Source organism: Phyllosticta citribraziliensis (assembly GCF_038025025.1).
Source record: "Phyllosticta citribraziliensis strain CPC 17464 chromosome Unknown J3D65scaffold_3, whole genome shotgun sequence".
Lineage (NCBI taxonomy): Eukaryota > Fungi > Ascomycota > Dothideomycetes > Botryosphaeriales > Phyllostictaceae > Phyllosticta > Phyllosticta citribraziliensis.
This window is the reverse complement of record NW_027117340.1, coordinates 275,480-299,294: the sequence shown is the minus strand read 5'-3', so window position 1 is coordinate 299,294 and position 23,815 is coordinate 275,480. Positions and strand designations below refer to the sequence as shown.

The window sequence follows — 23,815 nt, the reverse complement described above, 5'->3', positions numbered from 1 at the left end:
GTCTCGTACCGGCCCAAGTCCGACCGGCGTCGTTCATAACAACGATGGAAATTGGATCCGACGCGCCCTCACGTGCGGCGCTGCGGGAAGGAATGCTTGACGCACCGGTTTGCTGGGCTGAAGGAGTGAGGGCGCCGCTCTGGCAACCGGGAGCTGGAAAGGCCCGCTGTGGCCGGCACTTTGGCAGTCAATGCGTTTGTCCAAGCAACCCTTGCGAGTGCTGTACCTACTCGCTGCTTTCAAGACCCCTGGACAAAGGCTGAGGTCAGAATCGGCGACGCCCAAGGTACAGCTACTGCTAGCCAGCCCTTTAGTGAGCCACGGCCACGGTTCTGGGTGCTGCTGGGCCATGTACTCATCCACCCTACCCACGACGGGCCCATTTCGACGGAACCCTCGTCCGCCCCAGCCACTGCGACGGCCATCTCACCTTCCATTACGGCTCCGCGGTCTGGGCAAACATTGAACCGCAGTGGCGCGAGGCGCGATAGTTGCTCGTGGCGGCCAAATTATACTTTCATCTCGGCCTCTAATGAGATCATGTATCAGCAAGCTAGCCCCGCGCACCACGACGACTTGCTGGTGGCCCAGCCGCCGTGACGTGGACCGGCTGACGTGAATGAGAACCGGTCGCGGAAAAGGTCGATGACAAGCGCCGCGCCGGCGGGCGTGGCACGCGGCAAATGCCAGTGGAGGCCAGCACGTCTGTCGCCCATGGGTCGCAGACTCATTAGAGCACCACCGACGTGATGGGCACCGCCAGCCTCGTGGAGGCAACCAGGTTTGCATTGGGCCGCCTGCTGCAAGGGTTTCTGGGCTGTCATGTGTCCGTGTTGCACTCGAGAGGTGTCTGTGCCATGACAGACATGATGAGACGTGCGGTTACCCCAGCGAGGAGACGAGGTGGGGAACGCATGGCAGCCTCGTGAAGATGAGCAGACGGTCACACGGTAGACCGGCAAGGTAGCGCCAAAAGCGAAACCGAGCTGGGTCATGAGCGGGATAGCGCGGGGCAGGGACGAAGTTCTGGAGTAAGGCAGGTGAGATTTGATGTGGTGGTGGTGGAGGAGGAGGTGGAGGTGGTAGGTGGTCGAGGTCAGGTCGAGTGAGGCAGCGGAAGACGCGACCTGAGCGACGGGAGAGAGGCCGGGGGCAGGGAAATAGCTCCGCTGTACCCTACCTACCCACCCACCGCACCGACCCTTCGGACTCGGACTCCCGACGGGCACCAGACCAAACACCTCACCCTGCTCACTCTGAACAGCCCTGCTCCCAGGCAGCAACGCAGGGATCAAATGCGGAAAGAAGAAAAAAATCAAAACGTCACAGTCACAGCGACGCGCAAAGACAAAAGCGACAGCACAGGACGAGAGAGAGAGAGAGAGAGACGACAAGACGGGTCGAAACGACAGCTCGCAACGCCATGCTATCCCTTGCTTCTCTGGTGGTTGTCATACTACCTGACCTCTGCAATTGATGACTTGGAGCTGACCTCAATGCCCTCGTCTCACGCTGGCCACGCCACGCCTCCCGTCTCGCCTCTCTCGTCGCCAACCCGACGACCAGAATCACCAATGCCCCGGCAACGTCAGTCCCATCTCGTCCGCGTCTTCTTCAGCCCTGCGTTATCGCCGGCGACGCTTCTAAACAAAGGCCGCCGTGGCGCAGTGGAGATGGATCACCAGCCTATTTTGGTCACACAGCTTGGACGGAACACCGGCCGAATGTGCCTTCAGCCAGTCTGAAACCATCTCTCCAACGCCACCAACACCCCACAAGGGCGGTATCCTCAGGGCTAAGTCGCCCGCGAAACATAGTGACACCGCCCATGCCAAACCTAAAAGGCACCCACTGCTGAATGCGGCGCCGTTGGGTCCCTCGCTAGCGCCCAAAGCTTGACCTAATCTCTTGTCGAATTTGCCTGCCCTGCCTACCTGCTCACGATATGGCCCGCACGGGGGTTCCCCCCAAGCGTGCCGGCAGGGATCGCGATCCTTCGGCGCACGGGGCCAACCAGACGTCTGTTGGTTCTTACTGAGGACTTAGGCTTGTATATGATGTACCCTCCGCCCCCCCTGGGCATGGCGCAGGCATTTGCTATCCGAAGGTGCCAGTTTTTAGCATCACTACCACCAGCTCCACACTGACGCTCTCAAATACACACCCTACAAGAGTAAGCTACCACTACACCCTCCTACTGCTCCCTCTCCACCAAAAGGATCTCGTCCGTACTGACCATGGCTCCTCTTCCTCCTCCTTCAAGATCCTCATCTACCCGAGATCCCCACTCTGCTGCTGCTGCTGCCGCTCCAGCTCCACGCCCCAGTGGCGACCTCGACCAAGCCTCGATTGATCCTCTCGACCACATCGTCTATCCTCCTCCCGCTGCCGCCGAACCTCATCCTTGCCCCGACGCACAAGACATGAGGTAACAGGATCCTGCCGGCCCTCCCACTCATCAATCACTCATCCGCATCCAGCTCGCTTGGCTACATGATGCCCACTCAGTACGGTTCTTTCACTCCCTCGGGGACCAGCTTTGATCCCTACGGTAAGCCTTTTCCCTGCACTTTTTTTTTTTTTTCTTCTCCTTCCCTGTATTTCCTTTTTCCATGTCGTCCAAAAAAAAGTTTCGAAACTCGGCCTCTTGCATTAAAGACCATGCCTTGTCAAACGAATAACTTCATGCGCTAACGCTCGACAAGGCTATCCCCAGGAGCAGTCGCAACATTCCACTTCCCAGCAACCTACCTACCCCCAGAGCAGCGGCGCGCCTTCGCCTTACATGCAGTCCTACCCTCCGGCACAGGTCTTGAGAAGCAGCCCCGGCGCCGATTATGGTGTCTCGAGACACAGCTCGCTCGCATCTGCAGCATCCGCAGGATACATGCCTGGAACCAACGACCCTTCTGCCCTCTCAGGGGCAACAGGTCAGACGTCGCAGTACCCGCCCATCCACCCAAATCTCCCTGCACCTGGCGCGATGCCCTACGGAACCAACTACACGACGTGAGACTTTTTTGTTCGCGCGCGCCAAATTCTGAGATGAGACCTAACCCTTTCCAGATCACAGCCCTACAACACGGCTGGCTACGGCAACATGGCCTATCCCCCTGCACAGTCAGCACAGCAAATGTATCCGGCGCCACCGCACTACTCGCAGCCTTACCCAGGAGCGCCTGGACAGGATCCGTCGGCCGCGGCCGCGGCGCTGGGCGCACCAGACCGGGGCGTGCGGGTGCTCAACTCGCGGCCAAAGCCGCAGTGCTGGGAACATGGGTGCAACGGACGGCAGTTTTCGACGTTTAGCAACCTGCTGCGACACCAACGCGAAAAGTCGGGCACGGCGGCCAAGTCGTACTGCCCGCGCTGTGGCGCCGAGTTTACGCGCACCACGGCGCGCAATGGGCACATGGCGCATGAAAAGTGCAAGCCGCGCAAGGCATCGGACGCCTCGTGATGACGCGACAGGACCGACGACCTGACAACGACACACACCTAACCATTTCCCCGGGAGAGATGAACTACGGCCGGACCGGACGACGGGAACGAGAAGCTGCCGAGCGAGCGCAAAAAAAGGAACGGGAATATCTCTCCACCATGCTACCACCATCACCTCTTTTGACATTACCACACCGTCATCATCATCATCATCATCATTGTAATGTATACCCAGGCAGCAAGCAACGTCGGAACGAGAGAATTGTACAGCACAGCAGCAGCGACAGCAGCGACATTAGCAGCATTCGGCGCATCAGGATAAGGGAACAACAAGTCCACACCATCGGACCCAGCCAGCCAGCCAGCCAGGCAACGGCGTAGCCCAGCAGCTTCGACAGGGCCAAGGAAGCAGGGGCAAATCATCGTTGTTGTTGTTGGAAAGGGGTGGCGATTTGATCTTTTTTTCTTTCGCTTTGGTTGAACTTTTTGCTTTGTTTTGCTTTGCTTTTCTTTTTGGTTGTAACGACATGCATACGAGTTTCCTCTACACACCTGGACTACACCACCACCACCACCACCACCACCACCGCACCGCCCGCCTCTTCTCGACTGTTTGTTCCAATTTCCACAGCATAAGCATCAGCATCGGCATCAGCATCAGGCCAGGACCACACCACCAACTACCCACATACTCACTCCATTCCGCACGCTCGACCAACACAACACGTACCGTATTGTACCGGACTCACCGATGGCTGGACGAACGGTTGTCTCGGCTGCCACAACACGACACGACACGACTTGCGCCCACCCCCACCGGCCATGGTCATGGTCATCGCTGGCTCGCCCGCCTTCATCACCACTACTAGTACATACCGACTCTAATTCTTTCGCTTCTTCCTCTGCTTCTTCTTTGTTCTCTTTCCTCTTCTCCTCTGCTCCGGCTCCGGCTTCCCTGTTGTTCCCCACTCTTTTTCTGGCCACATCGCATCAAATCGCATCGCATCGCATCGCATCGCCCGGGCTCGGCGCACAGCACGGCAGAAGCATATTGTCTATGTAGCATAGCTCGGCGCAATGGTGTCGTTGTCGTTGTTCGTGGTGGTGGTGGTGGTGGTGGTGGTGGTGTTACGGGTTGACACGCGCGCCGGCGCGATTATTGCAGAAAGAGAGAGAAAGACAGAGACCGGCCGGCCGGCCGAAAGATGGGAGATGGCGGTCAGAAAGAAGAAGATGGAAATGAACAAGGAGAAGAAGAAGAAGCAGCAGTAGAAGAGGCAGTAGAAGAAGCAGACCAATATTTTAATGCCGGCGCTTGCGCTGCACTCACCGTTTACCATTTACCTACACACATTCTCTTTTCTCTTTTTCTTTTCGTCAAGTCCGCACAATTCGCGCCTCTCCCGCCCCGGTCGATGGGCTGGCATGGCATCGTTGGCATTGCTGGGATGGCTGGTTCCTGTTGCATTCGTTGCGTTCATCGCTCGCATGCTGCACACCTCCAGGCACAGGCGTTTAGCTATCGTTCGTTCTCTCTCCTCGCGTTTGCTTTGCTTTGCTTCCGTCTATTTTGCGCGCGTTAGATGGCTCGACGAGTGCATCGGGTAGCAGCAAGGCCGATCCAGGAGGCGGCCGACGTGCTCACCCATTTTTTTTGGAGTTCTATGACGAGCTGGGAGAAAGATGGCGTGATAAAGCTGGGCTTGGTTTAACACAACGGATAACAGATGGCAGATGGATGGATAGAAAGATGTTTGTCTGTCTGGGGCGCGTGCGTGCGTGCTATGCTCAGGTTGTTAGTTGGCTAGTTAGTCAGCATAGGATGGCGTGGCGACAGACAGACAGACAGACAGATAGCTAGGCATAGATAGATAGATGTACTTGCATTGCCTGCCCACATCGTATAGTGCGAGTGCTAGAAAATGCGAAAATAGACAAGGGACTATGCCAGTCTACTACTACTTCTTCTTCTACCATGTATGTACCACCTGCATATCAACGACGGTTGCCATTGTCTTCTGCGAACTAGATGGTATTTGGAAACGCTCTCCTCGCTACCTTGCAACTTCTCTGCCTCTCTTTCTCTCCCGCTTGTCTACACAGGTATGTACGTACCTACTCTACTACTCACCAGCCCAGCCGACAGTCATGATTGACGGAAGAACCCCACACCATACCACGCCACGCCATTCCACTGGCCCCAACGCTACGCTCAATCCGCCGCAACTCATACCATCACGACGAACAAACGACGGAGTAACTTCCGCCGCCATGACTTTGTTTGCCGCGGGCCGTGCATCACCTTTGCTTTTTTAATTTTTTAATTTTTTTGGCGCCTGTCGTCGCCGTCGTCTGTACCGTTCGTCCGTCCGTCCACACGTCCGTGTGTCCGTGTTTCTCCACACAATGCGCGCGGATAGTTCCACCTGGCTCACTCCACGACAGAGATGGCAGGTTGGCTGGCTGGCTTCGCTTCGCTTGGATGTAAATAGGCTTGGAAGAGAGCGAGCGAGGGGCGAACGACGACGAAGAAGAGAGAAAAAAAAAAAAAAAAAAAGGAAAATTGGGAGGCAACAGAATTGATGGGTGATGATGGGGGCTAGACCAGCAAACGGGCCTCCGCGGACGATACAGACAGATAGACGCGCATCCGCCCCCTCAGGCCAGGGCCAGGGCAGCCCAGGCGAGTTCCGAATTGCCCGCACGCCTCTCTCGCCTGGGGCGTATGTATTGACGTGGTCTGCGTCCAGCAATGGCATGGAAAGCGAAGTTTGCCGGTGGGGGCCAAAATCCAAACGTGCGTAGGTGACGTGAGGTAGAACGGGGTGGATGCAGGTGGGGGCCAAAGTTCGAACGGACACGCGAGCAAGCGCATATGGAGAATAAGAGACCGAAGAGGGTATTATTAGAAAAAGAAAAGTCATGGAGAAAGATGGAACAGCACCGTGTTCGCCGCTCGTGCCCCTCGTCTGCGTCACTTTGTTGTTGAGCTTTGCTTGGCTTTGCTCGTCAATGATGGGGAAGCGGATTTTCAGTGTGGGGGCCAAGAAAAAGACGAATGGACTTCATGTAGAAGACGGAGTGTATTAATAGAATGGACGCAAAGGAAAGAGAACGAGAAGGGACGACAGCGTCCGCGTGCCCCTCATTCTGCTCTCATCACATTACGACCTTGCTTGGCTTACCACAGGTTGGCTGGCTAGTTGACTGGCTAGTTGACTGGCTGGCTGGTCGGCTGGCTGGTCTCTTGACCCATTTGGTCGACAATGGCATCGGCGTCTAAACAGAGTGCTGACTGTGTGGATGATGATGAGCAGTGGTTGGTCTGGCAGCCGTTCCACTGCTGACGGACGAGCTGATAACTCGCGACCTGAGCAGATCTGAGTTTGTGAGAGGTGGTTCCCCCCGGCCGGCTAAGACGGGCCGGGGTTCGCCGGGATGGACGGCTGGCCCTGGGCTTGGCGATATTTGAGCATGCTGGCGCTGCTGTCGTGTTGCTGCTGCTACGGAGCAATGGCCGACTTGGCTCCAGAAGAAAAAACGACCGTCTGTTGGGTGTGGTTGGCATGTGCGGGCAGCGCGGGATAGACGAGACGGGACGGTCCCGTCATGTGTGGACGCGTACACAGCCGGGGGCAAACGGCGGAGCGGCCAAGGTGTAGTTAGTAGCCGGATGGGGGTACGGTCGTAGACGCGGCGCTTAGCTCAGCTTGTTGCGCAAACCTCGGCGCCTGTCATGTCGCAGGGCAGACAACTAGTTTCCCTCAGCTTCTGTTTCGACGAGTGACATGGTTTGGAATGCTAGCGCGCGTCGGCGTGTAGCAGCGGAGGTGTCGACGTGTGGGTTGATGGGGGCGGATGTCCAAGATGCAGGTGAATGCGGGTCAAACGGCCGTCAGGCGTCAGGCAACAACCTCGTCACAGTCACGGGCGGTGAGAGGCGCGCTGAGGCAGGAGATCGAGGGCTGAAGTAGGGAGTCATGCGACAGCGTTGAGGGTGCAGCAGAGGTGGATATGGTCTTGGTTGCGGCGCAGAAAATGACGCCATGCCATGACGGCCGTGCCGCGCCGCAGGAGGTTCTGGGTCTGGGTCTGGGTCGGGGTCGGGGTCGGGGTCGGGGTCGGACGGGAGGTCAGAAAAGAACGATTGGAACATGTCGTCGAAGGGCAGAGAGAGAGCGCGGAGGGCGACAGGGAGCGGGCGGACCTGAGGAAGGGTAAGCGAGCCAAGATGCGGACGGCCTAAACGAGAAACAGCAGGGACCACCCGACACCCGGACGCAGCTAGTGAGACTCACGTGCAGAGACCTGACCGAGCCTCAACCCACCTGCACCCAAGGGAAGCTGTGGCTCGTGGCGTGTGGCGTTCCTCAACGTTGTTCCGGCCCCGGCCCTGGCTGTCCAGGTCCTGGCTTCGACTCCGACTCCCCAAGGTATCCTGCCAGCCAGCCATGAGCAGTCATCATCATCAACTTCCATCTCTTCATTTCAACGCTTCCATCATGGCGCCCCGTTACTGATCTCGCCACCCGTCGCTCGCTCTGACAACCGCCCCCTGACCTCCAGCCGTCAACCGCTGCCAAAATGCCCCTTCTACGCTCCACTGCATTTCGATTAAGGCGTTTGTCCATAACTGCTTTGTTAGCCCCGTATTTATCGGCTTTACCATAAGAAACAAATCATGGCCTCCATCTTTACATTCGACCCTGATCCGCCCCGCGTGGCATCTCCTTGGTCGACTCCGCGCTCGACAACGCCTCAAAAGCCAACCTCTTCGGCGGGAACCGCAGCCACCCTCACATCCAACAATGCCTTTGCCACCAGCGGCTTGACGCCACGCGCCGTTCTTGAGACTGATAGCTCCGTTACCAAGCTGGACGCTGAGCCCCAAGAGGGCCCAACAGAGTACAAGCTACATCTGCTTCTGCGTCCGCGCAGGTCCTTTAACTTTACAAGCACCGCCCGTCACGTGGCGGGATCCCATCGCACCGCCTTGGGCATCCCGACTACTCGGACTGTGTCTGAATCGGGTGGTTCTCACACACCGCCAAAGCAGACCTCGAGCCAGTCGCGCCAGCACCGTCTGGAGCAGCTGACGACGCAGCTTCTGTGGCGTTTGCAGCAATCATCGCCCTACCACTCCACCTCTGCCAATGAGCTGGTCGTCCCTCAGCTTCCAGAAGCCACCCCTCAGCTCAAAAGTCAGCCTCTTGCAAAGGTGCTACCAGGCCTGGAGGAAAGCCAAGGCGCCCTGTACGAGATTGGTGTCGCCGACGATGGCACCTTTGTGGGACTCGCAGAGGACGAAATGGAGGAGAGCCTAACAAATCTCCGCGCCATGGCGGCAAGCTTGGGCTGCAGCGTCAAGGTGCTCCGCATGATTCCCGTGGGCGACTGCACGTGGTCTGACGATGTTGATCAAAATTCCCGCAGTGGTCCCCTTTGGGTTGCTGAGGCTTTTGTGAGGCCAGAGGTGGCTGGCTCGGGAACGCCTAGCCCAACTGCTCAGCTCGACCCAGTGGTCGAATCGCTGCATCAGATGGACCTTGAGGACAGCAAGCAGGCCTCTGCACAGCTTCGCTTGTCCTTGACTGGTGCCACCATGTCAGGCAAGTCCAGTCTACTGGGCAGTCTCTCTACTGCGACATTGGACAACGGCCGAGGCAAGAGCCGTTTGAGTCTGCTAAAGCACAGGCACGAAATAGCCTCTGGAATGACGAGTTCAGTCACCCAGGAGCTCATTGGGTACAATGTCGATGACGAGTCTGGAGAGATTCATGTTGTCAACTATGCATCTGGTAACATTGACTCGTGGACCGACATTCACTCTGCTTGTCAAGCCGGTCGACTTGTCTTCCTTTCTGACTCGGCGGGCCATCCAAGGTATCGGCGCACTGCTGTCCGCGGACTTATGGGATGGGCTCCCCACTGGACCCTTTTGTGTATGCCAGCGGATAATGACGAAGATACGTCTGGGAAAATCGGCAGCACGCCTTCTACAGAGGAAATGCTTGGCTCTGCCGTGGCAGATGTCGACTTGTCAGAGGCTCATCTGGAACTCTGCCTGAATCTCAAACTGCCTCTGATCGTTGTCTTCACCAAGCTGGACCTAGCCTCGAAGGCAGGCATGGTGCGGACCATGTCCAAACTTCTATCCGCGTTGAAGCGAGCAGGAAGAACTCCAAGAATCATATCTGATATTGGCACTCTGATCACGGAGGATGACCTGCACATCGTTCCAGCCTCTGACGTGCAAATTGCTCGAGGCATTGCCGATGAGCTTGCACTCGACCCTCTTGGCACAGTGCCAATTGTCTTGACGAGCGCTGTCAAAGGCAATGGCATTCGCAAGCTGCATGCCCTTTTGAACGAAATCCAAATCCCCCAGCCGCTGGATTATCCGCGGGCCGGAGAAACAGCGTCGCGTTCTGGGAGTTCACGTATTACTGCCCTCTACCATATTGAGGACATCTACAAATTGAACCTCAGCGGAGCCGCGGGTGACAGTCCGGGAGCATCCATCATCAGTGGTCATCTGCGCCACGGTGTTCTCCACCTTGGCGATGAGCTCCTCCTAGGCCCGTTCCCCACTGGGAATGTCGCCGATGACAGCGACAGCAGCAGCAGCTCTCCAAAACCTTCTGACCAACTGACAGCAAGCCGTTCGTTTCCAGGGGCACTTCATAGACACCTCGACCTGGCCTCTCGTCTAGATCCCACAACGCAGGCGTCTAGTTTGACTCGCACCATGAAGCAGCAAGAGTGGCGCCGCGTTCGCATTACGTCCATCCGCAACCTGCGTCTTCCAGTGCGCACCCTGCATGCTGGTCAGGTAGGCACACTGGGTATTCTGCCCTTGTCTCCCAACCCTACTGTTGCCCCGACCACAACTTCACCGGCCGTTGCGCACCACGCTCGCATCCGGAAAGGCATGGTACTCGTGCTTGGTCCGGCCAATCCCCCTTCTCATCGCTCCTTCGTCGCCCGCTTCGCCACGGCCGCCGTCCGCAACCTCATCGTCGGCAGCCTTGTCGTCACCTACATCGCCAGTGTCCGTGCAAGCGCCAAAGTCGTGGCCATTGCCATTGACGACGACGATGAAAGCGAGCGGACCGCCAGGAGCATCCGCCATGACGACAACAACGACGATGCATTTGGCTTCTTTGGCGCCGGAGACGACGACGACGACGACGACGACGACTCGAATGTCGACGACCTCAGCGAAAGCGAGGCCACGCTCGTTACCTTCCAATTCGTCGCCACGCGCGAGTTTCTGGAGCCGGGCGCGCAGGTGCTGATCATGGAGGGCGGAGGCGGCAGAACGCAAGCTTCTGGGTCCGCGGCGTCGGCTGCTCGGATGCGGTCGAGCTCGGGCGCCGATGCGGATGCCGCTGGCGCTTCTGCTGATGGAGGGAGAAGGGGACTTGTAGGGCTGGAGGGCTTTGTGGGGCGTGTCGTGCAGGGGTTTGGGTAAGGCGGAGAGGAAAATGTAGAATTGGCTGGAGGAGATGTCTAGACAGGTTGATAATGTGGTGGACGAAGGAGAGATGCTGTGGTTTTGTGGTTTTGCGAGTGGTTGTTTGGGTACATTTGTCTTCTTCTTTCGCTTTCTGTCGTACGCATCAACATTTTCCCCACGCCCCGTCTTTTGCGCCGTCGTTAGTAATACGTGGGATCAATACTGCGTGTCCCGGCAACGCTTCGCCAGACTGCGAGGTGACGGGCCTCGAAAGAAATCATATCTCCCGTCGGCCGGCACCACAGCCGCGTAGAAAGGACAACCGCACGCTGCTTCTTCTTCAGCAATCTTGTGCACAGCGTGGCGAACGCAGCACTCAAAAGCAGCAGTCGACCAGACAGCAAGAGGAAACAAGCACGCAAAACCCAGCCAGCCAGCCAGCCAGCCGCTCGGCTAGCGTCGCAAAAACGCAAAAAGAAAACGCCGCGCAAAACGGGACTCGACCTTGCGCAGGTCGAGTTGCCTCATTGAGATTTCCAAAGAATTGTAAATGGCGTGTTGTGGCGGCCACACGGTCACTTCTGGTAAAAGGCAAGAAATGAGTTCTTTACGGCCTACCACGCCAACAATTTCAACTCGCTTTTGTAAAATATATACTAATTGTCTTGCGGTGCCGAAGGGAATTTGGCCCCTCTTCAGCTTTATGGCAGTCTAGGAATCTTGCGCAGGCTTTTGAGGGCGGCATCGATTGTTTGAGCGATGGTTTGATGCAGCAGAGGGTTTGCGTCGTGGGCTGTTGACCTTTGATTTGGCGATTAGTCAGCCGCAAGTCGAGGCCTAAGCGTTCCGGACAGCTCGATGCCAAACACAGCGGAGCGTGAAGAAAGGTGGTTGATCTCATCACTGAATCTCTTCGGATACATTGTTATGCCATCTCTGTCTCGGACTGACAAGTTCGTTCAAAATCATCTCATTTAGCACCCCGTACAGCCATGCCTTGTCTATCATGCCGATTACGCCGCGTGCTATCTGTACACCTCCAGCCCGTGACCGCCCTACGGATCGACCTCCATCTTCTCCGCCGCTTGCGAGACATTGTCGTCCTTGAGCTCGTGTACCGTGACGTACTGGCTAATGTCCTCCTTCTTGATGACCTTCTCGTTCAAAACGGCCGTGGTGCCGCGCGCAAACTTGTAGTTGCGCTGCTTGGTCTCGCGGACGTTTGGCGTAATGTAGTTGCGGAGCAGAGTCGTCTTCTCGTCGGTGATGACCGACACGTCGACATTGCTACCGGAGCCCAGGTCGTTCCAGATACCGGCCTGGATGGCATCCGAAGCCAGCTTGATGGCGTCGTCGCGCGTCAGCTGCGGCTTCCACTGCGTCTCAAAGACCGACATGGCCGCCAACGAGCCCGATCCCATGGTGACGTAAGGCAGCTTGTCCGTGGAACCGTGTGCGTGGACGGTGAAGAGGTGCGCGCCCGTTGGGTCGACGCCCGCAACGACCAGGTACGCTCCAATGTGGCCTTGGTATCGGAAAAGGTGCTGCTTCAGCATCGTCATGCAGGTGACGACGCGCGGCTTGCGGCCCGTCGACAGCGAGTGCAGTTCGAGGTTGGACGAGATGATGGCCGTGGTGAATTCCGTGTCGGCGGCGGTACCGGCACCCGCACACCAGATCTGCGGCGCAATGTAGTGCAGCTTCTCGCAGTTCTGAGAATCGTGTTAGCATGATCTACTTGATCATTTCGGTCGAGGTATGAACATGCCTTGTCAGCTACGATGGGTCCGCTCGTTGCCCTCGTGTCGGCGGCAATGACGACGCCGCCCTCAAACAAGCATCCGACGATGGTGGTACCGGTGCTAGTGGCCTTTGGCAGGGGAACGCCCTGAGCGTGCAGGGCCGCATTGCGGTTGTAGTTGGAGAAATCGAAGCCGCCCATGGTTGATGAGTGTTGCAGGTGATTGCCTTCTTGGGTGTGGAGAGGTTGCGGTGGTGTTGTCAGCCCAGGAGGCAATCGTCGGTAGTCAGGGCAAGCGATGAGCTAGTCGGAAGCGGTAGCTGCGACGGAGAGGAGCAAGAGGGCGATGTTCAAGAGGGGCGTCGAGGCGGAGAGGTTGATGTCGTGTCGAGAGCTGCGTGGTGGTGTCAAGCTCCAGGCAACGCGAAACGACGCAGCAAGCAAGTGGCCCGAGCTTTTCGATTTCACCAGGACCGCTTCGCCGACGCTCCAGTTCGCGCTGCGTCAACAACACCCGCCGCGCGCCACGCCGCCTTTCATTCCCCTCCGCGGCCGCTGTTCCTTCTAAAATACCCTCCTACGTCGTTTGCTGGCCCAGCTCCGCCAATCCTCCAGGTTCACCAACAGCCAGTCGCGCTTGAACACAACTCCTCCATCTTAGACCTTTGTTCGACATCTCCGCCAAAAGCGCATGGTCGAGGCGCGTCTCGACGCCAGAGCTTCGCATTTGCACGCGACGACACCCAGTCCGCGTCCCTGAAGACTACAAACATGGCGTTCTCCTTGAGCGGCGCTGCCGGCGCTGGCCCACAAGCTAGACTAGGCGACGAGGTTGAAGAAATCGAGACCGAGGTCAGCAGCTCCGAGTCGGTAGATTGACAATTAGGTTAATCTCGTTGTTTTGCAGGGCATTCAATTCAAGACCATTGCCGCGCGCAACAAGTCATCTGGCACCAACCAAATCAAGCTCCTCCCACAACCTTGGCCTTCCGACAGGCTCCCTCCGTCTTACGCAAGCTTGCTTGCCGTCGCATCGCGCAAGGGAGTCATTGCTGCCGCCGGCCCCGACTCTCTGGTGGTGACCAGCACGGAAAGGCTACGCCAGAAACTGGGCGACAAGGATGCAGAGAAACAAGACGAATGGGTTGAATTTCAGCCAGATCTCACGATACCCATGCCCCGGCTCTCCCAGGTCGCGTTTACCGCAGACGAACAGCATCTGGTGGTTTCAGCAGAGGATGGAGGCGGACTGGCTGTCCACGACGTGGACGTCCTCATGCAGGGAAACAAAGACTCCAAGTTTCAACTCGGCACAGAGAATGTGGCAGTTCGTTGCCTATGCCCAAACCCTATGCCAGAATCGGCCGAGAATGTTGCTGTGGTGCTCACTGGAGGCCAGCTGATGATAGCGAATCTTAAGGAGCAAAGGTTCATGAACGGGCAAAATGCTGCGGTCCTGAAAGATGGTGCTACATGTGTCGCTTGGAGCAACAAGGGAAAACAGCTCACCGCGGGCCTTCGAGATGGCACGGCTGTCCAAATGAAGCCCGACGGCTCACCGCAGGCAGTTGTCCCTCGACCTCCCGATGTGCCGGGAGAAAAAATGGGTAAGTTTGGTGCTCGGAATTTGCGACGTGTGGTCCTAACATGAGCAGTTTCTTCCATCTGCTGGCTGTCGAACGATGAGTTTCTCATCGGACACACGTCCCCTACCTCTGGACCGGACGAAACTTTAGAAACCACATTCCACTACATCCAAAGGGAAAAGGGCTCACAAAACTTTACTTTCCACAAATTATATGAACCTTGTCTGGCATTCAACGGACAGCGGCCGCCGTCGCAGTACTTCTTTTCTCGCCTCCGTGGCTGGAAACCGAATTTGGACGATCTCATCTTGACTGCGTCTACGGCTGGTGACAAAGTCGGCATCATCACCAAGTCTTCCAAAGCCCTCTCCAGAGATGACCCCATCGTCAACACATACACAGCTACCAATATCGGCATAGACTCTTGTCAGGCTGACTTCCCCATGAGCGTCGTGGACCCGGAGAATCCAGACCCACCGTCGATGATCGGCATGTCTTTGGACCTCTCTGGCACCGAGAAGGTGTACAGACCAGTGGCAAAGAGCGACCTCGAATGGTCACCGGTACCCCTTCCCGCAGTCTTCGTACTCAACTACGAAGGTGTTTTGGGTGCCTGGTGGGTCGTCTACGCTGACTCGGTCGAGTCTGAAACCCCGTTTGATGGTCTCACATCGGCAAACGGGGTTTTGCAGACATCACAGACCCAGGCCCAGCCGCAACAACCAGCTGCTTCCAGTCCTTGGTCGAACTCGGCATCGTCCGCCACTGCATTTGGACAAAGCGCATTTGGCAGCAGTGCTCCAAAGGCCTCGCCGTTTGGACAAGCAGCTGGATCGACTTTTGGATCCGCCACCAAGCCTGCATTTGGCCAACCTTCTCAACCAGCCTTTGGACAAGCGAGCTTTGGCACTCCATCCAAGCCAGCCTTTGGTCAGCCTGGCTTTGGCTCTCCCTCCCTTCCTTCAAAACCTGCCTTTGGACAGACTTCATTTGGACAAGCCTCGATGCCAGGATCAACCTTTGGTCAGTCGCCGAGCCAGCCCCAGCAACCTTTTGGCTCCGGGTCGGCAGCAAAGGAATCGCCATTTTCAAAATTCGGCCAACAGGCTGGGGCATCGCCCTTTGCTTCCGCCGGACAAACTGGCCAGTCGCCTTTTGGAGGTTTGAACAAGACTAGCCAACCTGCATTCGCGGGCGCGGGCAGCAGCGGGTCCACGTTTGGTCAACCCTCGGCACCAGGAAGCGCTTTTGGTAAGCCCGCCGGAACGAGTAGCTTTGGTAAAAGTCCCTTTGCTTCCGCAGCCCCCCAAACGAGCGCTTTTGGTCAAAAGGTAGAGGAGCCAAAGACTCAAGAGTCGGAGATGGGTGATGTTGGTGACGAACCGGCTGCAACTGCAAACACCGCCCCGAAAGAGGAACCCACTTCTTCCGGCTTGGGCATGAAGGGATTCAAGTTGGAGTCCAGCTTCAAGCCAGATGGATCCGCCAAAGACGATTTGCCAAAACCTGCCGAGCCTTCTGGGAGCTTTGGACTTGGATCCTCGTTTGGTCAAGCTCTTGGTGAAGCCGCTTCGAAGCCCACGCAGCCAGAAACGCCCAGCAGCTTTGGCTTTGGCTTTGGAAAGGCTCCCGAGAAGACCGAGCAGAAGCCCCTGTTCCCAAACCTCGGCAAACCATCTACGCCATTCGGCGCACCCTCATCAGGACTTTCGTTTCCTCCCAAGACTGCCGAGTCGCCCGAATCCCCTCCTGCTGAGAAAGTGGAGGATGCTCCGTTGCCCCCCGACTTTACGAAACCTGAAGCAAAGACCAAGCCCGAAGTGGACGACGCGCCTCTTCCACCTGATTTTACAGCTACACCTGGCAAGAAGGAGACTCCAGAAGATGCACCTCTGCCACCAGACCCTCAAGAACAGTCGGCACCTTCCTCACCAGAGGACGCGCCTCTGCCTCCGGATTTCGCTGCAAAGCCAAAGGAAACAAAGGACAATGAAGAGGCTATTGCAGGAAGTCCTCCTGTCGAAGTCGAGATTCCAGACTCCCCCGAGGGTGACAAGGAGGACTTGTATGATGGCTCTTCGACGAAGCCGAAAAGCACCTGGGGTTTTGGAAGCGTCCCCTCCAAAACCGAGGCTCCAGAATCGCCCAAGCCGCGCAGTCCCTTTAAGCTAACCGACCCCCCGACCCCCGATTTTAGAGCCTCGACGACTCCAGCCGGCATGCCAAAGACCTACAATCCAGTTTTCTCACCCCCTAAAAAGGAGCCGTTCCGATCTCCGAGTCCAGTCCGTGCAGCCTCCACATCGCTGCTGAGCCCTGGGCCAAGGAGACATCAGCCCATCACCCTTCCCCCACCAACACCGCTCAAGCGTCAAACTTCCCGTCCTCCTGCTGAGCCTGAGCCAGACTTTATGGAATGGGCCGAGGATGATAGACAATTCGATGACACCCAGGCACGGCTATCCTCGTCGCCGCAAGCCAAGACCAAGCTCGGTGAACTCTATGTGCACCAAGACTATGTCGGCAAACCAGGATCCAATAGCGTCGCAGGCTCGATGGAACAGTTGTATCGGGACATCCAGGACATGGTCGACACCGTTGGCCTCAACGCACTCGAACTGGCTGGTTTCATCAAGGGTCACAACTCCATAACCCACGAGGGCCGCACTCGAGAGGATCTCGATATTGATGTTGATGGAGAGGAGAATGACTGGGTGCTAGCTGAGATTGAGGACCTTTCCAAGGTCGAAGACTCCATCGAGCGCAATCTCGAGACTGGCAGGGTGGCCGACGTCAGGTCCAAGATATCGGAGCTTGTTCGTCTCAGCAAGGAGGTTGCACAGTTGCGCCGTCGCCTCATTGACGTCCGCAAGACCATCGAGTCTCGCCGTGACCCCGAAAAGCAGAGGCAACTTCGCGCTACCCCGCTGAGCGAAGAGCAATCTACACAGCAGATTGCTTTGCGAAACACGTTTGCCGAGACACAGAAGCTCCTCTCTCAGGCCGAGGAAGGCATCATATTATTGAAAGCCAAGCTCGCCTCTGCCGCAGCAGCTAAAGGTGCCAACGGCGGCTCGTCCAGTTCAACAGCCACTCCAACCGCGGAAGCTGTCGAAAGCACCGTTCGCAGAATGACTGCCATGGTCGAGGCAAAGAGCGGCGACCTCGACGTCATTGAAGCCAAGATGCGCAAGGCAAAAATCCTCGGTGCTTTTGACGACGAGGACGACTACGAGCCCGCTCCGGCGGAGGACCCCGAGGACATCACTGCAGGTCTGACTGCCATGACTCTGCGCTCCAGCCTCGGCCGCCACAGCCGCGAGAGCAGCCCTGCCGTGTGGGCCACGCCGCCCAGCGGCATGCGCCGCAGCGTCAGGGGCAGCACGCCTGGCACGGGACGCAGCCAGCGCCTCTTGGATTGGGAGAATGGCAGCCCGCTGCCAGCGCGCATGTCGATCGAGGGTGGCGATGGCACTGGCATTGGCAGTGGCTTGGTCACAAAGGCCGAGGTCAAGGCGTACGTCAGGAAGAGCGAGAAGAAGAAGTTTGTGGCTGGCAAGGTCAAGGAAGCGGTTGCGGCGAGGGGCGTCAAGGTGACGCGCTTCGGTGGACCCCAGGCGTGAGGCGAAAGCACTTGGATGTATGCGCTTGGATGGGGGATGTGTCGTGGTTGAAGAGAAACTTTTGTCAGGATAGGACTATTGGAAGCGTGTTCATGGTTAGATCGCACTCGGAGCGATAAAAGCGCGTTGGCGATTCATCATAGAGTATGGGAAGACAAGTTTCAACCTTTTTTCATTGTGCTGGATTACCGTTTGCTTCAGTCTTGCAGTGAATCTACCGAAGACCAAGCCGCCAGGCCCATGTCGTAATTCAATCGAATGGAACGCTTGTCAAAATGACACAGAGCCAACGGAAGCAAAACCCGTTAAATCCAAAGCACGCGCTCCTCACCACCCTCTCAACAACCAGCCTCTCCACCTCCCAATCCCCCTTCCACCAGACTCGCCCCTTTCAAGAGTAAAGAACTAGCTAACCAGCCCTCCAGCTCACTCGCGCTGGCGGTAATCCTCAAACGACGGAACACGCCAGCGCTCGGGCGACCGACTGCGCGTCCGCGCCCTCGGCACACCACGGCGCGTCTGCTGCTCGCCCAACTCGCCGTAGCTGCGCGACGAACGAGCGCGCGGCGCGGCGGCGGGAGCAGAGGACGCGCGCCACGTCTCGCTCTGCAGCTGCTGGGCAGAGGGCGACGAGAGGGGTGACGGCGAGCGCGTCGAAAGCTCAGGGAAGTGTGAAGGTGGCGGCGGCTGCTGCTGCTGGTGGTCCTCGATCTGCTGCTGCTGTTGGTCGTCGGCGAGGAGCATAACAAGGGCGTTTGCGGCCGCGGCGTCGACCATGGCCTCGGTGCGGTTGACGTAGCAGACCCGCATGGCGTCGGTGTGGCCCGTCTGCGCCAGGGCGTGCAGCTCGTCGATGCTGATTTCCTCGACGGCGTCGGGAATGCCGTCCGTGACGGCGCGCTCCCAGGTGTGGTCTGCGTCGTAGGCGGGGCCGTCGGCGGACTCGGTAGTCGCTGTTGAGAGGGGAGAGCGCGAGAGCGCGGGCGCTGGCGAGGCGATGTAGTGCTGGGCTGCGTGGATGTTGATGGTGTTGGTGGGCGGCTGCTGCTGTTGCTGGGGGGTTGTTTGGCTCGCGAACAGCCACTCAGGAATGTTGTTCTGCTGATTGTTGTTGGCTGTGACAGAGCTGGGTGCCCTGGCCCTCTTCTCTTCGTCGTCTTCCATCATGGTGTTGGCGGCAGTTCCGGAGCGTCCTTGGTATAGACTCGCCATCGTGTCATAGGTGTAATTGGTCCATCTCACGTCGTCATTCTCATGGTCCGCTTCAACAGTGTCGGAGCTGTCGGAGCTGCCGTCATATTCCTCGTGATCTTCGCAGTCCTCATCTTCGTAAGCCTGGACGTCTCCAGAATCTTGCTCCTCGTGGATATCGTCATCTGAGTACAGGCCCGCCATTCGTCTTTTGTCGTACGGGGAGCGTTCGATGTGGTGTTCATCGTCAGTGTCCGCATCCTCGTCGTACCGCACGTAATCGTCAGAGTCTTCATCCCTCTCCGTCCCAGAGACTGGAGACAGGTAGTGAATGACGACAGTGCCCTCATCGTCGCTCTCTTCGTCAGGGACTGGAGACATGTTGCGAGCTGTGCCGGTCTCTTCATCCTCACTCTCCTCGCTGGGGCTTGGAGACGTGTTGCGAATTGTGCCGGTCTCTTCATCATCACTCTCCTCACCAGAGGTTGGAGACGGGCCGCAAGTGGTGCCGGTCTCTTCGTCATCGCTCTCTTCATCAGTGGTTGAAGCTGAGTCGCCAAGTATGCTCTCCAGTTCTCTTTGGTTTGCGTAGTAGGCCTCAAGAGAATCCGTGTTCCAAGTTTTACCTGTCACGGGACTCAGGCTTACGCCTCCGTCTCTGGATCCACTGGACTCACTGGATCCCGAAGCATGGCCGAAGCTTTCCAGTTGATTTGCATAGTAGGCCTCGAGCGCATCCATGTTCCACGTTTTGCCTGACACGGGCCTCAAGCCCACGCCACTCTCTCCGGATTCACTGGATCCCGAAGCGTAGTCGATGCTTTCATCGCCGTCGATGTCAGTCGGCGATTCCTCATCTCCAACCACTGTCTGAGATGATGGAGGACAATTGAGCAAGATGTCGTCCTCTGCTAGGTGCTCATGGTGGAGCTGTGCCTCCATCGTGTCGACGTCGTACAATAGACCATCTTTTGTGTCGGCGTCTGCCTGCATTCCATGTTCAGAGCTGCTTTCAACATGATCGAGCGAAGTGGAAGAAGTGTTGGGAGCGCCCAAGTCTGTCGTAGGCGCATATCGAAAATCTCCCTGGTAGCGAGGTGCCGAATTTGAGTCATCGTCGTCCTGAGAGAAAGAATTCTGGAGCCCCGCCTCAAGATCCTGCTGAAGGAGGGAAGAGCCATTTGACGAATTGTCTTGCGCTGCCGAATCCCACTCCACAGTTTGATAGTCCTCTTCAGCAAGGGTCATCGAGTTGGAATTACGAAGCGTTGAAGGCGTTGAATACGCCTCCCAGTGATTATCTTGAGGTTGGTGTGGCCAGACCGTGTACTCGTCGCGCTGCACGGCAGACGCTTCAGGGATGTTCTGCGAGGAAGGGCTGCTAAAGAAGTGCGACAATGCAGTATGAAGCTCTTCGGAGAACTCCAGAGTCGGTTCATGAGGATCTGACTGGGGCTCAGTCGGGTGATTGATGTATTCGACGGCCGTGATGTAGGAAAGGTCTTGATCAGAGCTCAAAGCGAACCGGGGGCTCCTTTCAAGCTGAGGATGCAGAAATTCGCTAGCTTGATAGGGTGTCCCAGCGACTTCATGCTGTGATGGCAGATCGGCTTCGTTGTTGAATCCGCTGTCGTCCAGAGCAATAGACGGGCGCTCAAGGGTATCACTGAGAGGCGCATAGTATCCACGACCCGAGGGTTGCGACTGGTGTAGCCCGTGGTAAAAACCCTGAAACGAACGCTGGAAGTCCTTCCGCAGAGGCGAAAGGGAATTGCGGGCCATGAGGCCCAAATGGCATGAATTGTCCTGCGAAGCCAGAGGCGTGCCCTCGAAATACTCTGGCAAAGGCGAACGGTGGGTGCGGACTACGGGGTCCGAGTGATTCGATTGGTTGTCGGAAGTTGGCGAAGCGTCTGGGTCAGACTTGCGTTGGTCCAAGAGACAGTCGCGAGCTTGGTTGCTCAAATGGTAAAACTCGTTGTCCGAAGGCTCAGGTGGGCGCTCTGAGCGCTCTCGTCGCCGGGGCGAGAGAGAGTCGCGGGCTAAGTAGCCCAACCCTCGCGAGTACTGCCTTGACCGATCAGAGTGCGCATCATCCACGTCGCCATCGTCGGCCATGATAGTGTCAGAGCTTGGATAAACATCGGAGCCACACTGCGAGACATTCTCGTCTACCTCGATGGATGGCACTTCTTCAGGAAAGCCATCAGATTCCTGATCTTCAGACTCATCGATCACGAAGCCCATTTCTTCGTCAAGCTGCAGAGGAGACTGTGGCTCCGGAGCGTATCCTTCATGGAACGAGTTCTCAGAAGCGGGAGACGAGCTGGATGTCAAATCAATGACCTCTGGACTGTTGTGGTTGCGCTCGCTTCCATAATCATCCGAATCGCTGTTATCGTCCTCGCTCTCATTGTTTTCGCTAACATCGTCTCCGATATCGTGCTCATTCTCATCTTCGTCGCTGTCAATGCAAATGACAGTCTGAGGCGATTCCGGGCCATCGTAGTCGACATTCGTAGCTCCAGGGTCGTGGTAGCCAAACTCCATGGAAGGATTCCACTCGACCGATTGCACCAATTGAGGTGATTCCGAGCCATCATGATCGACGTTCGTTGCTCCATGGTCGTGTTCACCAAACTCAATCGAAGGGTCCCACTCGACCGATTGCACCACTTCTGGGAAACCGTGATGGGTGGAAGGTGGTGGAAAGTACGAGACGTCTTCAGAATCCGCCTCTCCAAGAGAGTTGGGAAACATCCAAGACGAGCCCTTGCTGAACGGCTGAGGCTGATAGATGCCTCTAAACTCTTGCTGTTCAGCGCCATGGTACGACCGCCGAGCATCCAGACCTTGATCCTGGGGATTGTCCCTCGTTTCAAATTCCTCTTCTTGGGCAGGGTATTCCAGCACATCTGCAGGGACTTCGCGCAACTCTTCCTGGTCTCTTCCGTCGGCGGAGGGCGAGCTTGAAAGAAGCGAGATGACTTCTGGCTCTCTTTTGTTCTCGGGAGCGCCTGAGGTGGGGTAGTAAGTCTAGCAAGTGTCAGTGGTGTGATTGGGTCTGTGAAGATGACTATTCTTCAGTTGGACGTACCTCTTCCGGAAGAGCTAGCGCTGGAGGAGGCGAGGCTCGGGGCGGTGTCTGCGGTCGGGTATTGCGCTCGTACCAGCCAAGGCCGGGAGGTTCCTCGCTGATGACCTGGCGGACGCCATTGATGATTTGACGAAAATAACCTTGACAGGGCTGATTGGCGTGCGCCATGCTCTGACAATACCAGCAACGGTATTTGCAGTTTCGCCAGTTGTGGTCTTTGGTTGGAAACCAAGCTTCGGGAATTCCGCAACGCAGGCAACGGTTGTACCAAAACCTAAGTCAACGCGTCAATGGAAATTTCAAGCGAGAAAGGTTGGGGCAACTATACTCTTTCGGCATGTCGAGCTGCTGCTTGGGGGTGAGGTTGCAATCAAAGGTGTCATTGCGGTCCACCTTAGGGTCCTTCTCGTACGTCAAACGGTGGGTCCTCATGGCCCTCTCGCGACGTGTCGTACTTGAGGTTCAAGGTCAGAAGACAGAACAGCGGGCGTCAGCGTGGGTACTCTTACCAAGGCTCTACTTGGAAACCCAAGTGGCGCCACAAGGCATCTCCAGAATCCTGGGCCGGGGGGTCATCAAAGCTCTGGACGACGGGCGCGTCGACTTTGAACTCAGTGGAAAGACTGAAGCCGTGTCTTGCCATCCACTTGTCGTCGGGCCGGCCAAGCCAAGAATTTCTAGGGTCCATCGCGCCTGATGCAGTCGAGGCCAGTTGGTGGTTGGACAACTGGTGGGTTGGTGGGGGGGGGGGGGGGGGGTGTTGTTGAAGAAACGTAGGAGAGGGCAAGGTGAATGGGAATCCGAGGCACGGAAAAATACGCGCGTGGACGTGTTTACCTTGGTCGAATCTGGGTGGGAGCATTCGGCAAATTCATCCACGGTAGGGCGACTGAACCTGACCAACGGCTCTGCTCTTTTTCCAACGCCCGCAAAAAGTCGACCAAATCCCTTGCAACTGACAGCCCTTTCTTTGCACCTTGATTCCACTACGACCTTGACATGACGTGCCATTGAGCGGAAAAGGCTGAGGCTTTGGCTCCTCACCTGAAAACCTCATCGCGTCCATTCTGGGGGCGTCTTGCGCAAAAGACCAGCACAATCACATCACACCTGTCGCAGCCACTTTTGACACTCGTGACCATGAAGCTTTGCGAATCGCGCCTCTCTTCACCTCGGGGCGTTTTCTGCTCGTGTTAACATGCAAGCTTTGGCCACCTCAAGCTGTACTTTCACACCAGGAAGAACCACATGCTAAACCATCCAGCGCGGCTGGCTCATAAGAGATTATCGGAATGCTTTGATGAGTGATTGAAGCTGCCGTTAGTAGCAGAGATTAAAAGATCCTGCTGGCTGTGGAGTGGCTCCGCAGCAACCCGGAAAAGAAATCGACAAAGACATAGGAGAAACATCCAAGCCATGGGGCTTGAAAGGTAAATATACGAAAGACATTGAAGCGATATGCGATTCAAGCAGAAGTCCCACTAAAAAGTGAAGCGTAATTCGTGAACGCTCGAACTTCTCATTTTTCGATAAGGATGATGGCTCGAACAGGCTTGAAAACCTCAGGCAACGCATACACAACGTGATTCAAAGCAGGATTCTTACCACTGCGTCACTCAAAGGCTGGGCAAAGAGAAGGTGAGGTCAAAAGAGACAGCGTCGATCAGAGCAAGGGTG

General features: G+C 56.8%; 5 protein-coding genes across 5 annotated transcripts; 2 read left to right on the top strand and 3 right to left on the bottom strand.

Annotated features, from left to right (window-relative positions):
• Positions 1 to 468: 468 nt before the first annotated feature.
• On the bottom strand, positions 469 to 1,099 carry J3D65DRAFT_615689 (uncharacterized protein). Its single transcript, XM_066799357.1, has one exon. The coding sequence runs from the start codon at positions 993 to 995 to the stop codon at positions 546 to 548; it is 450 nt and encodes a 149-aa protein (XP_066657485.1). The 5' UTR covers positions 996 to 1,099; the 3' UTR covers positions 469 to 545.
• A 2,034-nt stretch (positions 1,100 to 3,133) lies between these two features.
• Positions 3,134 to 3,460, top strand: J3D65DRAFT_548759 (uncharacterized protein; the record flags this gene model as incomplete). Its single annotated transcript, XM_066796922.1, has 1 exon — positions 3,134 to 3,460. One exon carries the CDS (start codon positions 3,134 to 3,136, stop codon positions 3,458 to 3,460), a length of 327 nt encoding a protein of 108 aa, XP_066657484.1.
• Positions 3,461 to 8,122: 4,662 nt separating this feature from the next.
• Positions 8,123 to 10,915, top strand: J3D65DRAFT_549403 (uncharacterized protein; the record flags this gene model as incomplete). Its single annotated transcript, XM_066796953.1, has 2 exons — positions 8,123 to 10,803; positions 10,858 to 10,915. The coding sequence occupies 2 exons, from the start codon at positions 8,123 to 8,125 to the stop codon at positions 10,913 to 10,915; spliced, it is 2,739 nt and encodes a 912-aa protein (XP_066657483.1).
• Positions 10,916 to 11,788: 873 nt separating this feature from the next.
• Positions 11,789 to 13,027, bottom strand: J3D65DRAFT_615676 (nucleophile aminohydrolase). Its single transcript, XM_066799356.1, has 2 exons — positions 12,669 to 13,027; positions 11,789 to 12,612 (listed from the first exon to the last, which is right to left on the bottom strand). Exons 1-2 carry the CDS (start codon positions 12,840 to 12,842, stop codon positions 11,956 to 11,958), a joined length of 831 nt encoding a protein of 276 aa, XP_066657482.1. The 5' UTR covers positions 12,843 to 13,027; the 3' UTR covers positions 11,789 to 11,955.
• A 4,988-nt stretch (positions 13,028 to 18,015) lies between these two features.
• Positions 18,016 to 22,826, bottom strand: J3D65DRAFT_674782 (uncharacterized protein; the record flags this gene model as incomplete). Its single annotated transcript, XM_066803558.1, has 4 exons — positions 18,016 to 22,077; positions 22,139 to 22,412; positions 22,467 to 22,592; positions 22,648 to 22,826. 4 exons carry the CDS (start codon positions 22,824 to 22,826, stop codon positions 18,277 to 18,279), a joined length of 4,380 nt encoding a protein of 1,459 aa, XP_066657481.1. The 3' UTR covers positions 18,016 to 18,276.
• Between the last annotated feature and the right edge of the window lie 989 nt (positions 22,827 to 23,815).